Here is a 14,251-nt window from a genome sequence, read left to right as displayed (position 1 = left end):
GTTGAGAGCGTTGGCACGTGAAATTTCAGTCGGCCACTCTAGTTCCAAGTCCCAAAGTTTTTCATTCAGGGAAATTTGTGGCTTGGTTCTAGACCTTGGTAGCTTGGTTCTAGATATAAGTTGTTTGGTTCTAGGTCTCTGGACTCACTAATCTAGAGACAGAATGGCACAAAACAACAAGCGGAGGATTCTCCACATTGAAGGTTCATTCTGAGTATGCTCACAGCACCAGCACCACAGACTAGTCTCAGACCAACCACAGACAGCAAGTTACAACACAGGGTTGAGGGGGCAGTGGTGGGCAGAGCAGTAGACTTACGGATGGCCTTGGTCCCGCCCCTCCCAGCCCACCACAACTACAGTGGCAGAGCTGAGGGTTCAAACTCAACCGCAGAAAGACAAAGCTGGATCCCAAGAAAGCCTAAAGGTTGTTGGTTTGAAACCCTGGGGTTTCTGGCAAACTGGTTGAACTGGGAAGCCCCCGGTGTCCAAAACATTTCCAGATGGACTTTGGCACATCCTGAGGAGGATGAGGAGAGGAAGAAGAGAAGGATGAGCAAAAGGTGAGGAAGAGGAGAAAGGGAAGGATGAGGAGGATGAGGAAGAGAATAATGGTGAGGGGATGAGGAGGAGGAAGAAGAGGAAGATGAGGAACAGGATGATGGGAAAATGGAAGAAGATGAAGGGAGGAAAAAGAGGGCGAAGAAGAAGAGAGAACAAGGTCAGGGTGAGGAAGAGAAGGAGTCACCTTGCTGAAGTCCACGCTGCTGTTCTCCCGGCTGCCACCGGGGGTGTTCCTGACATTGTCCAGGTTTCCTGGTGCGGACTGAGGTGAAGCCAGCAGACCTGCAGAGGGGGGCGGAGCTTAGCACTCTGAGCCACTTCTTGTTTCTTGCCAGTCACAGTACGTAAACAGGAAGTCCTGGTTTCAAAGAAGCTGCTGCATAATGTGTTGGAGTGACACAATGAAAGGGTCATTTCTGTGATTCATTCAGATGTTCATCTAACAAACACAAAGAACTAAAGATAAACGAAACACCAACATCCTGGGACACAATTAGATGGTGAGGGGAAACGGGAGGTCCGCGGCCTGAATGTAGGACTGAAACGCCGCAACACGCCGCAACAGGCCACACGAAGCGCAACATGCCGCAAGACGCCGCATCACGCGGCAAGACGCCGCAACACGCGGCAAGATGCCACAACACACCGCAACAAGCCGCAACATGCCGCAACACACCGCAAGACGCCGCAAGACGCAACAACAAGCCGCAACACGCGGCAAGATGCCAGAACACACCGCAACACGCCGCAAAACGCCGCAAAACGCCGCAAGACGCCACAACACGCGGCAAAACGCAGCAACACACCGCAACACGCCGCAACACGCCGCAAGTCGCCACAACACACGGCAAAACTCTGCGACACGCCGCAACACACCGCAAGACGCCGCAACACGGGGCAAGATGCCACAACACACCGCAATACGCTGCAACACGCGGCAAGACGCCAGAACACACGGCAAGACTCCGCAACACATGGCAAGACACCGCAACACACGGCAAGACGCCGCAAGACGCCACAACACGCGGCAAAACGCAGCAACACACCGCAACACGCCGCAACACGCCGCAAGTCGCCACAACACACGGCAAAACTCTGCGACACGCCGCAACACACCGCAAGACGCCGCAACACGGGGCAAGATGCCACAACACACCGCAATACGCTGCAACACGCGGCAAGACGCCAGAACACACGGCAAGACTCCGCAACACACGGCAAGACACCGCAACACACGGCAAGACGCCGCAAGACACCGCAACACGCCACAACACGCGGCAAGATGCCGCAAGACGCGGCAACACGCTGCAACACGCTGCAACATGCCGCAACACACGGCAAGACGCTGCAACACGCGGCAAGACGCCACAACACACGGCAAAACGCCATGACATGCAGCAAGACGCCGCAAGACACGGCGAGACGTCGCAACACGCGGCAAGCCGCCGCAAGACGCGCCAAAACGCCACAACACGCCGCAACACGCGGCAAGACGCGGCAAGACGCCACATGATGCCGCAACACGCCGCAACACACTGCAACACGACGCAACACGCCCCAACACGCCGGAAGACGTGAGACAGGAAAGTTCCGCTCACCGTTGCGCTCCAGCAGGGTCGGCTCAGACGCTTTCTTGCCGATGTCGGCGAAGGATCTCACCAGTGGGAGGCGCTGACTCAGTTTCTTCTCATTCTGGTGGTGGTGGCGTTTCAACATGGCTTCCTTCACCCTGTTCACCAGCTCCGCCTCCAGCTGGCCTGATGCCAGCATGCTGTCTGTCAGCATGTCTGAGACAGGTTGTGCAAGAGACATGTCGCGATGGAAGCTGTTAGCTGACCTGCTATCTCCCGCTGTTAGCTGACCTGCTATCTCCCGCTGTTAGCTGACCTGCTATCTCCCACTGTTAGCTGACCTGCTATCTCCCGCTGTTAGCTGACCTGCTATCTCCCACTGTTAGCTGACCTGCTATCTCCCGCTGTTAGCTGACCTGCTATCTCCTGCTTTTAGCTGACCAGCTATCTCCCGCAGTTAGCTGACCTGCTATCTCCCGCTGTTAGCTGACCTGCCATCTCCCGCTGTTAGCTGACATGCTATCTCCCACTGTTAGCTGACCTGCTATCTCCCGCTGTTAGCTGACCTGCTATCTCCCGCTGTTAGCTGACCTGCTATCTCCTCGATGGTGTTGGCCCTCATGTCGAGCAGCACGGTGCCGTTCATGATGCAGGACCGCAGCTCGAACAGACTGTGCAGCGTCAGTGTTGCAACGTAGGGTTTGCTCCATCGCTCTCCACCGTCTTCCACGTCCTCCTCGAACTTCAGCCACCTGCAGGACAAACGGCAGCATTAGAGGAAGACCTCCTGGTTGGAAGCGTCGCTTTGAGGTGTGAGTTTGGGCTTTGCCTGGCGGTCTCCTTCCACTCCTGGACCCGTCCGTCCCTGGAGCACAGCTCGTCCAGCTCGGTGAACAGGTCGTGAGGAATGTGCTCCTCGTCGTCGTCCTCCATCCCCAGGATGAACTGCACCCGCTGCGACGGCGTGTCTGAGGAACCACAGGAGAACCAATCCTTTCTTACTGTCTTCGTGGCCCCCCGGGCCCCCAGGAGGTGTTCTGGCCTCTCCGGGGACCCAGAAGGGCTTTGGCCCCGCCGGCAGGGATTCTGAACGCCTCCTGGTCTGGACCTACCATAGACGGGGGAGTCTCCGCCGTCCTCCCGGTCCGAGCTCCGCTCCCGTCTCTTCCTCTGGTGTCTGTTTCCACGGTGACGGTGTCTCCGCCTACTCTGCCTGCCCAGAGGCACGTGCACGCCCACGTACACGGCCCTGTGACCTGCCAGACAGGAAGTAGAGTGGGAAGTAGATGACCTTCTAGAGGAGAAGATCGAAGGTCAGCGGCTCTGAGGAATCCTGCATTCTGATTGGTCAGTAGCTCGACCTGCGCTCAGTTCTTTCTGAATAGTGGCGCTGTCTGTTGTTAACGAGGGTTGCCACGGCGATCACTACTCGCCCTGGTTCCATGTCCCTCGTATCACTCCGCTACATGCTAATGCTAACACTAGCGTGGAATTGAATAGGAAGGAGACAGGAAGGAAACAGGAAGGAAACAGGAATCAAACAGGAAGGAAACAGGAAGGAAACAGGAATTAAACAGGACTCAAACAGGAAGAAACAGGAATTGAACAGGAAGGAAACAGGAAGGGAACATGAAGTGGAATAAATGTGACCCTGCTCCAACGTTACCTTTGGTTGTGTGTGTGTGTGTGTGTGTGTGTCCGTACTTTCCAGCTCCTCTTTCTCGAAGTTGGTGTAGAGGGTGGAGCTGGTCTTCCCCAGATCCACCACCGCCTCGTTCCCCTGGAAGAAGAGTCCAAGCACCAATTCAAATACCAAGCACCAATTCAAATAAAACCTTTCTAGTGTAATGGGAGTTAAACAACTGTCTGCTCCTACATACACACTACATACACACTACATACACACTACATACACACTATATACACACACCTGTTGAAAAGGTCAGCCAGACGACATATCCCAAGAGGATGCCAGACCAAGTACATCCCCGGGTTGTCAGAAACATCTAGTGACCTACTCCAAGCCTACCATACGGCATACCACGAGGACCCTTTCTCCTCCACCACAACGGAACTCGGAGAGATCCTACTAAACAACGTCGGGGAAGACCGCAGGCAAGTCTGGAAGGAGCTGATAGAAAGCACCAACATGACCAACAACAGCAGGAAGGCGTGGGCCACGATTCGCTGCCTTGGTGCAGACCATACCACACCACCCACACTTACAACAGTCACAGCAAACTCGGTCGCAGCACAGCTGGTGTTGAACGGGTGCAGCCAAAATCGCCGCAGACCCACAGGAGAATACCGCCGGACAGCGGTACCAGACCACCCACAACCACCAAGTGCCCTTACCAAGCCCTTCGATCCAGAAGAACTTGAAGCAGCACTGTGCTCGCTGAAACCCGGGAAAGCAGCAGGAATCGATGATGTACTGGCGGAAATGATACAGCACCTGGGACCTAAAGCAAAGACCTGGCTCCTAGAAATGCTGAACTCATGCATGGCAAAGAAAACCATCCCACCCGTATGGAGAAAAGCCAAGACTGTCGCTATCCCCAAACCCGGAAAGGACCCATCATCACCAAAGAGCTACAGACCGATTTCCCTCCTCTGCATAACCTACAAGCTCTATGAGAGGCTATTACTCCAACGCCTAACACCACTTATAGACTCCAAGCTCACTAAAGATCAAGCCGGTTTCCGTCCTGGCCGCTCCTGTGCTGGGCAGCTACTGAACCTCACCCAACACATTGAGGATGGTTTTGAGTGCAAACTCATCACCGGAGCAGCTTTCATAGACCTCACCGCTGCCTATGACACTGTCCAGCACCGCGCCACGAGCAGGAAACTTTTGGACATGACTGGCGACCTCGACCTCTGCCAAGTCATAAAAAGTCTCCTCAACAACCGGCGCTTCTTCGTTCAACTAAACCACAAGAAGAGCAAATGGAAAGCCCAAAAGAACGGCCAACCACAAGGCAGTGTACTGGCCCCTCTGCTCTTCAACATCTACACCAACGACCAACCACTCCCCCCACAATGCTGCTGCTTCATCTAAGCTGATGACCTCTGCATCACCACCCAACAAGAGAGCTTCCATAAAAATCGAACCCGTCCTGGAAAGTGCCCTCAAAGAGATGTCCACCTACTACAATAATAACCACTTGAAACCCAACCCATCAAAAACCCAGCTATGCAGTTTCAATCTGAAAAACTGAGACGCAGGAAAAGAACTGAGCATCTCATGGGATGGCCACAAACTCTTGAACCGTCCCAATCCTGTGTACCTTGGAGTCACACTCGACAGAACACTCTCTTTCAAAACCCACCTTCAGAACACCAAAGCCAAGGTCAACACCCGCAATAACATCCTGCGCAAACTGGTCAACTCAAAGTGGGGCGCTGATCCACCAACCATCCATGCAACGGCCCTAGCCCTGTGCTTCTCCACAGCTGAGTATGCATGTTCAAGCTGGAGCCGCTCCCACCGCACCAAACTGGTGGACACGGCCCTCAACGACACCTGCCGCATCATCACTGGCTGCAAAGACAACGCCAGCCCCGTGCCTCTATGCACTAGCCGGCATTGCCCCCCCTCACATCAGACGGTCCACCGTCGCCGAAGATGAGCGGAGAGCACAGGAGTCTGACATGAGGCGCCCCCTGTACGGACACACGGCACCCCCATCCAGACCGAAATCCAGAGCCAGCTTCCTGCATACAGTCCCCCCTCTCCAGCCCACCAAAGAAAAGCCACGGAACAACATCTGGAGCGTTGAATGGCACCAACTCAACACCCCAGTCCAAGAATGGATGGAGAGAGGAATAACACCAACCGAATGCCTCGCCAGCGGACAAGACCTCCCATGGCCGACCTGGAAGGCCCTCAACAGACTGCGGGTGGAGCAGGGGAGGTGCAAAGCACTGTTGAACTGACTACCACACAGAGGACACGTGTGGCTGTGGAGCAGTACAGACAATGTCCCACCTGCTGGAACGTGACGACGCCCCCAAGTGCAGCACCCAGGACCTGGCTGAACCGACCCCACCAGCTGTGCCCTGCGCCAGATACTGGCAGAATGACATCACACTACATACACACTACATACACACTATATACACACTATATACACACTACATACACACTAATACACACTACATACGCACTACATACACACTACATACACACTACATACACACTACATACACACTCTATACACACTACATACAAACTACATACACACTACATACACACTATATACACACTACATACACACTCCATACACACTACATACACACTATATACACACTACATACACACTACATACACACTACATACACACTATATACACACTATATACACACTACATACACACTACATACACACTATATACACACTATATACACACTGCAACCCACTACATACACACTACATACGCACTACATACGCACTACATACGCACTGCATACGCACTACATACGCACTACATACGCACTACATACGCACTACATACGCACTGCATACGCACTATATACACACTACATACGCACTACATACGCACTACATACGCACTGCATACGCACTATATACACACTACATACACACTACATACACACTATATACACACTGCAACCCACTACATACACACTACATACGCACTACATACGCACTACATACGCACTACATACGCACTATATACGCACTACATACGCACTACATACGCACTACATACACACTATATACACACTACATAGACACTACATTCACACTACATACACACTACATACACACTATATACACACTACATATACACTACATACACACTACATACACACTACATACACACTACATACACACTGATCTGAGCATTATTAAAGTGTGAATCCACAAGATTGTTTTGTTCAAAAATCCCATATTTGACGGTTCGTTCAGCTGGAGGTTGCTAAGAAGGAGCCGTTGATGTTTCTTCAGCACTAATTCAGACAAACATGGAAAAATGAAAAGAAACCCACCCTCTGGTTTGTTGATTCTCTGAGGTTCTCATGATTCCACGGAGCAGCAGGAACTCTCCTCTGACCCCTGGGGGACCGTATCCCTAGGGGACTGCCACTGGGAAGTCTCCTCAAAAACACCCCCAGAGGACGTCTGCCTGGACCATGGTATCCAGCTGGACAACCTGGACCACAGTGTCCACCTGGACCACGTTGTCCACTTGAGCAACATGGACCACAATATCCACCTGGACAACCTGGACCACAGTGTCCACCTGGAGCGTGCTTTCCACCTGGACCACTTCTACTTTAGTACAGATGATCTTCTGACTTGGAGAAGGTCTCGTCTGAGCTGCAAACTGAGTCAGAAGAAACATCTGGAGACACAAGTTTGTCCACACATCAAGAGGCTCTTCCTCCAGAGGAAACACCTCCACCCCTCAACCTCTAACCTCCACCCTCCACAGACTGAAGACAGACTCTAATTCAGCAGAATAACTCAGAAAGCGTTGCTCCTCGGCGGTCCAGAGGGTTTCACTGCCTTGCCCAAGGGAGGTAAGACTTCCTCTTCACCAGCTGGCACTTGTACCTGCGACCCTCAAGTCGAAAGTTCACTGTTCAAATCCTGGAAAAAAAATCCCCACTTCCCCCAGATTCTATCTGAAAAACACACAATACGTTGAATCTGGCAACCGGTCAATTCTGCAGAGAAACAAACAAAGAACGGCCGTGTTCCACTGTGTGCAACCCTGCCAGGAGATTAGAAGAGTCAAGGACCGAGTCCAGCAACAGCAACCACACCACGGTGACCAAAAGCAGATTTCACAGGTGGACTGACGCAGGTTCAACCAAGACAACCTGTTGCTCAACCTGACAACCAGTTACTCAGCCTGACCACCTGTTGCTCAACCTGACAACCAGTTACTCAGCCTGACCACCTGTTGCTCAACCTGACAACCTGTTGCTCTACCTTATAACCAGTTGCTCAACCTGACAACCGATTGATCAACCTGACCACCTGTTGCTCACCTAACTCAGTACTACCACCTAACACAGTACTACCATCTAACTCAGTACTACCACCTAACACAGTACTACCACCTAACACAGTACTACCACCTAACACAGTTCTACCACCTAACTCAATACTAACACCTAACACAGTACTACCACCTAACACAGTACTACCACCTAATACAGTACTACCACCTAACACAGTACTACCACCTAACTCAGTACTACCACCTAACACAGTACTACCACCTAACTCAGTACTACCACCTAACACAGTACTACCACCTAACACAGTACTACCACCTAACTCAGTACTACCACCTAACACAGTACTACCACCTAACACAGTACTACCACCTTACTCAGTACTACCACCTAACACAGTACTACCACCTAACACAGTACTACCACCTAACTCAGTACTACCACCTAACACAGTACTACCACCTAACACAGTACTACCACCTAACTCAGTACTACCACCTAACACAGTACTACCACCTAACACAGTACTACCACCTAACTCAGTACTAACACCTAACACAGTACTACCACCTAACACAGTACTACCACCTAACACAGTACTACCACCTAACACAGTACTACCACCTAACCCAGTACTACCACCTAACACAGTACTACCACCTAACACAGTACTACCACCTAACTCAGTACTAACACCTAACACAGTACTACCACCTAACACAGTACTACCACCTAACACAGTACTACCATCTAACACAGTACCACCACCTAACACAGTACTACCACCTAACACAGTACTACCATCTAACACAGTACTACCACCTAACACAGTACTACCACCTAACACAGTACTACCACCTAACACAGTACTACCATCTAACACAGTACTACCACCTAACACAGTACTACCACCTAACACAGTACTACCACCTAACACAGTACTACCATCTAACACAGTACTACCATCTAACACAGTACTACCACCTAACTCAGTACTACCACCTAACACAGTACTACCACCTAACACAGTACTACCACCTAACACAGTACTACCACCTAACTCAGTACTACCACCTAACACAGTACTACCACCTAACACAGTACTACCACCTAACTCAGTACTACCACCTAACACAGTACTACCATCTAACACAGTACTACCACCTAACACAGTACTACCACCTAACACAGTACTACCATCTAACTCAGTACTAACACCTAACACAGTACTACCACCTAACACAGTACTACCACCTAACACAGTACTACCATCTAACACAGTACCACCACCTAACACAGTACTACCACCTAACACAGTACTACCATCTAACACAGTACTACCACCTAACACAGTACTACCACCTAACACAGTACTACCACCTAACACAGTACTACCATCTAACACAGTACTACCACCTAACACAGTACTACCATCTAACACAGTACTACCATCTAACACAGTACTACCACCTAACTCAGTACTACCACCTAACACAGTACTACCACCTAACACAGTACTACCACCTAACTCAGTACTACCACCTAACACAGTACTACCACCTAACACAGTACTACCACCTAACTCAGTACTACCACCTAACACAGTACTACCACCTAACACAGTACTACCACCTAACACAGTACTACCACCTAACTCAGTACTACCATCTAACACAGTACTACCACCTAACACAGTACTACCACCTAACACAGTACTACCACCTAACACAGTACTACCACCTAACTCAGTACTACCATCTAACACAGTACTACCACCTAACACAGTACTACCACCTAACACAGTACTACCACCTAACACAGTACTACCACCTAACACAGTACTACCACCTAACACAGTACTACCACCTAACACAGTACTACCACCTAACACAGTACTACCACCTAACTCAGTACTACCACCTAACACAGTACTACCACCTAACACAGTACTACCACCTAACACAGTACTACCACCTAACACAGTACTACCACCTAACACAGTACTACCACCTAACACAGTACCCCTATTAGGGTCCTCACAAAGTCTCTACATCCTCCTGTGTGTATGTGTGTGTGTGTAAATATGTGTGTATTTGAGATATTACCAAGTTTAATCTAAATCACTTTCCACCAAAGACAATGGATCAGTGAATCGGTTTGATATCAATACAACACTGATCACTGATCATTGATCATTGATCAGTGATCTGATCAGTGGCTTTGGTGTGAACTCTGTATGACCTCGTATTGTTACTTTCATCTCATATCAGATCAGCAACAATATTCAACATGAATTCAGACTGAAACCAAACGACACAGGAAGTGATTATGTGCCATGTGATATAATATTTCACTTGGAAAAACTATATATATATAAATACAAAAGTTTATTAGTATAAATCAATTAAATTCTAAATAAAATACATATTAATAATTAAACAAATACTTAATTTTGGGGAAACCTGATCTGGGACGGCTACAAAGCACCATGTGTCTGTTTAAAGAAATACTTTTTTGGACAATTTCACCAACAATAAAGGTTGCCCAGTTGCATATGGTCTGGTTGCCCAGTTGCATATGGTCTGGTTGCCCAGTTGCATATGGTCTGGTTGCCCAGTTGCATATGGTCTGGTTGCCCAGTTGCATATGGTCTGGTTGCCCAGTTGCATATGGTCTGGTTGCCCAGTTGCATGTGGTCTGGTTGCCCAGTTGCATGTGGTCTGGTTGCCCAGTTGCACATGGACTGGTTGCCCAGTTGCATGTGGTCTAGTTGCCCAGTTACACATGGACTGGTTGCCCAGTTGCATGTGGTCTGGTTGCCCAGTTGCACATGGACTGGTTGCCCAGTTGCATGTGGTCTGGTTGCCCAGTTGCACATGGACTGGTTGCCCAGTTCCAAACCCCATTGATGCCAAACAATGAGCATACGTTGAGAAACACCCCAGATGAGTTTTCCTTCTGCATTGCTTTAGTTTTCTTAAAGTGTGGACCCAGGTGAGCAGCACTTCCTGTGTGGACCCAGGTGAGCAGCACTTCCTGTGTGGACCCAGGTGAGCAGCACTTCCTGTGTGGACCCAGGTGAGCAGCACTTCCTGTGTGGACCCAGGTGAGCAGCACTTCCTGTGTGGACCCAGGTGAGCAGCACTTCCTGTGTGGACCCAGGTGAGCAGCACTTCCTGTGTGGACCCAGGTGAGCAGCACTTCCTGTGTGGACCCAGGTGAGCAGCACTTCCTGTGTGGACCCAGGTGAGCAGCACTTCCTGTGTGGACCCAGCATGGTGGCCGTGCACAGGGACCAGAACCAGAATTCTAGAAACTCAGACAGGTCTGCAGGTCTGTCTGTCTGCATGCCTGTCTGTAGTCTGTCTGTCTGCTGGTCTATCTGCATGTCTCTGTCTGCAGGTCTGTCTGTCTGTCGGCAGGTCCGTCTGAAGGTCTGTCTTTCTGTCTGTCTGTCTGAAGGTCTGTCTGTAGGTCTGTCTGTCTGCTGGTCTATCTGCAGGTCTCTCTGCAGGTCTGTCTATCTGCATGTCTGTGTGCAGGTCTGTGTGCAGGTCTGTCTGCAGGTCTGTCTGTCTATCTGCATGTCTGTCTGTCTGCTGGCCTGTCTGTAATTTTATCTGTCTGCAGGTCTGTCTGTCTGTCTGCAGGTCTGCATCTCTATCTGCAGGTCTCTCTGCAGGTCTGTCTATCTGCATGTCTGTGTGCAGGTCTGTCTGCTGGTCTGTCTGTCTATCTGCATGTCTGTCTGTAAGTTTATCTGTCTGCAATTCTGTCTGTCTGTCTGTCTGTCTGTCTATCTGCAGGTCTGTCTGTCCGTCTGCAGTTCTGTCTGTCTGTCTGTGTGTCTGTCTGCAGATGAAGCTCAGAAACATCAGGAAGTGGAAACAGGAAGAACTTACAGATGTGAGCAGAGGACGCATCTGTTCTCTCATCTCCTCCTCCATCTTCTCCCTGTCTGTCCGTTTGTCCTGCAGGCTTTAAACCGGGTCCTGGTCCTGGTCCTGGTCCTGGTCCTGGTCCTGGTCCTGGTCCTAAAGCGCTGGACCTCCGCCGTGTGTCTTACTTTCCTTCTTCTTCTTCTTGCTGGATAGAACTCTGCGATAAGCCCCGCCCCCTCTCGGTTTGACTGACAGGCCCGTGGATCCATTTCTACCAATGGCGGCAGTGGAAAGTAGGAGGGGCGGGGCTTAGCGGGCTGCTCCATCACCATTCATTTGTTGATGAATGAATTAATTGATGAATTGATGAACCGTTCAGCTTCACTTTACAATTACAATAATCACTTCTTAACATTAAAATAGTAATGAATACATTTATGAATTCAACATGGAATAAATAAAGATGTTACAACATATATATTTAAATATATATAAGATGTTATATATATAATATATATAAATAAATGAATATATATAATAAATTATAATAAAACATATATAATATGATGTATATAATGTACATATCATATTATTGATAATATGTTAGTTAGTACTGTACAGTGTACTACTGTGTAGTGTAGTACTGTGTAGTAATGTTTCTGTGTAATATTCTGCTTCTGTTCCTGTGTTTGTGGCAGAACTATTCACTATAATAATAAAATATAATATTATTATTATTATTATATTATTCAAGCAAAATCGGATCAAATCAATAATAAAATGACGTCCACAGAAAGCAAACAATGAATGAATCAATTCAAAGTCTTTGGAAATGAGTTCATGCTCCACAATGAGTTTAAGTCACTAAAAATATGTAAATATGGATCAGATCAGCTCAGTGAGAGACCCCGCCCCCCTGCGTGCATGTGTGTGTGTGTGCGTGTGTGTGTGTGTGTGTGTGTGTGTGTGTGTGTGTGTGTGTGTGTGTGTGTGTGTGTGTGTGTGTGTGTGTGTGTGCATGCTCACTCAGCAGTTTATCTGGGATCAGCAGCTGTAGCTGTTGGTGCTGTTGGTGCTGTTGGTGCTGTTGGTGCTGTCACATTGTTTCATTCGGTTCTTTCTTCATTGTTCTTGTCGTCACTTTGAAAGCAGCAGTTCCAGAGTTCACTCCAAAGAAAACTATTTACCAGTTGCTTTCATGTTGGAAACACATCATAAATTCCATACTTCATATTTCCTGAACTATAGGACTATGAATCTGTGTGTAAGGAACTCAGGGATCAGGAGCGGAGACGCATGTGTCTCTGTGTTCACAGATAAGAAGAAGAATTAAAGCTGCGGCAGCGATGAGCGGCTCCATGAATGGTCTTGGAGGAGTCCAGCAAAGTACGGAGCATGAAAATGACCAGAAAGCGTCAAAAAGGTCACGTAAACAGTGCCTTTCATCCAACATGAAATTCAACGCGTTGCCATGGCCACATTGTGTGACCAAAACAAAATATTTTAACATTTAACCGTGAAGGTGTCTTGTAGACACTCGCCAAGTTTGTGGTCGATCTGATAAATCCCCTCGGAGGAGTTCACCAAAGTACAAAGCATTAAAATGACCAAAAAGTGACTGAAATTGCACCTTTAATCCAATATGGCCGACTTCCTGTTGGGTGTCGGTCATGGCGGCCGAACAATTGTTTTCAAGTCTGGTGATGTTACATAAGTGAACCAAATTTGTTGAGTTTTCATGGAGAAAAGTGAATAGGTTTGGCCACGCCCATGCACGGAACCCGTATAATAACAATGGGAGGACGGGGGCAAACGTGTGTGTTTAACGTTTTGTGTGTTTGAGTTTCTTAAGGCCCCGAAAAAGCTGATTCAATTTGTCTGAAGATAATAATAACGATAATGATATTTATAACAACAATAATAATAATAATAATAATAATAATAAGAGACAATGCGTGAGCAGCGCTCACTTAATTCTATTCTATTCAGAGAAGAGAATGTCAAACAGCGTATTGGCCACAGTAACATTAAGCTTTTATTTTGAAGTCGAGCTTCACGGACTTTATTTGTGGAGCAGACTTCCGGTGCGTTGTGCTTCATTCAATTCCATTGGGAGAGGAGGGAACTTCCTCATCCTTCCTAATTAAACTCAGTTTAAGTACTACACTGAACATACAGTGTTTTTAATAATAACACAGTGTTTTTAATAATAACAGTGTTTTTAATCACAACACAGTGTTT

General features: G+C 48.6%; 1 protein-coding gene across 1 annotated transcript in view; it reads right to left on the bottom strand.

Moving 5' to 3' along the window:
• The window catches only part of LOC307234140 (sodium bicarbonate cotransporter 3-like), a 34,401-nt gene extending 22,278 nt beyond the window's left edge, over positions 1-12,123 (bottom strand). Inside the window, exons 1-7 of the mRNA XM_080005738.1 lie at positions 12,032-12,123; positions 3,840-3,915; positions 3,248-3,391; positions 2,965-3,103; positions 2,727-2,887; positions 2,163-2,351; positions 749-846 (exon numbers count right to left, since the gene is read on the bottom strand). Of these exons, the coding sequence (XP_079861864.1) occupies positions 749-846; positions 2,163-2,351; positions 2,727-2,887; positions 2,965-3,103; positions 3,248-3,391; positions 3,840-3,915; positions 12,032-12,076 (852 nt within the window). The 5' untranslated portion in view covers positions 12,077-12,123. The remainder of the gene's footprint in view (positions 1-748; positions 847-2,162; positions 2,352-2,726; positions 2,888-2,964; positions 3,104-3,247; positions 3,392-3,839; positions 3,916-12,031) is intronic.
• Positions 12,124-14,251: the final 2,128 nt, after the last annotated feature.

This window comes from Zeus faber (assembly GCF_960531495.2).
Source record: "Zeus faber genome assembly, chromosome: 8".
Classification (NCBI taxonomy): Eukaryota; Metazoa; Chordata; class Actinopteri; order Zeiformes; family Zeidae; genus Zeus; species Zeus faber.
This window is presented reverse-complemented; position numbering and strand designations above follow the sequence as displayed.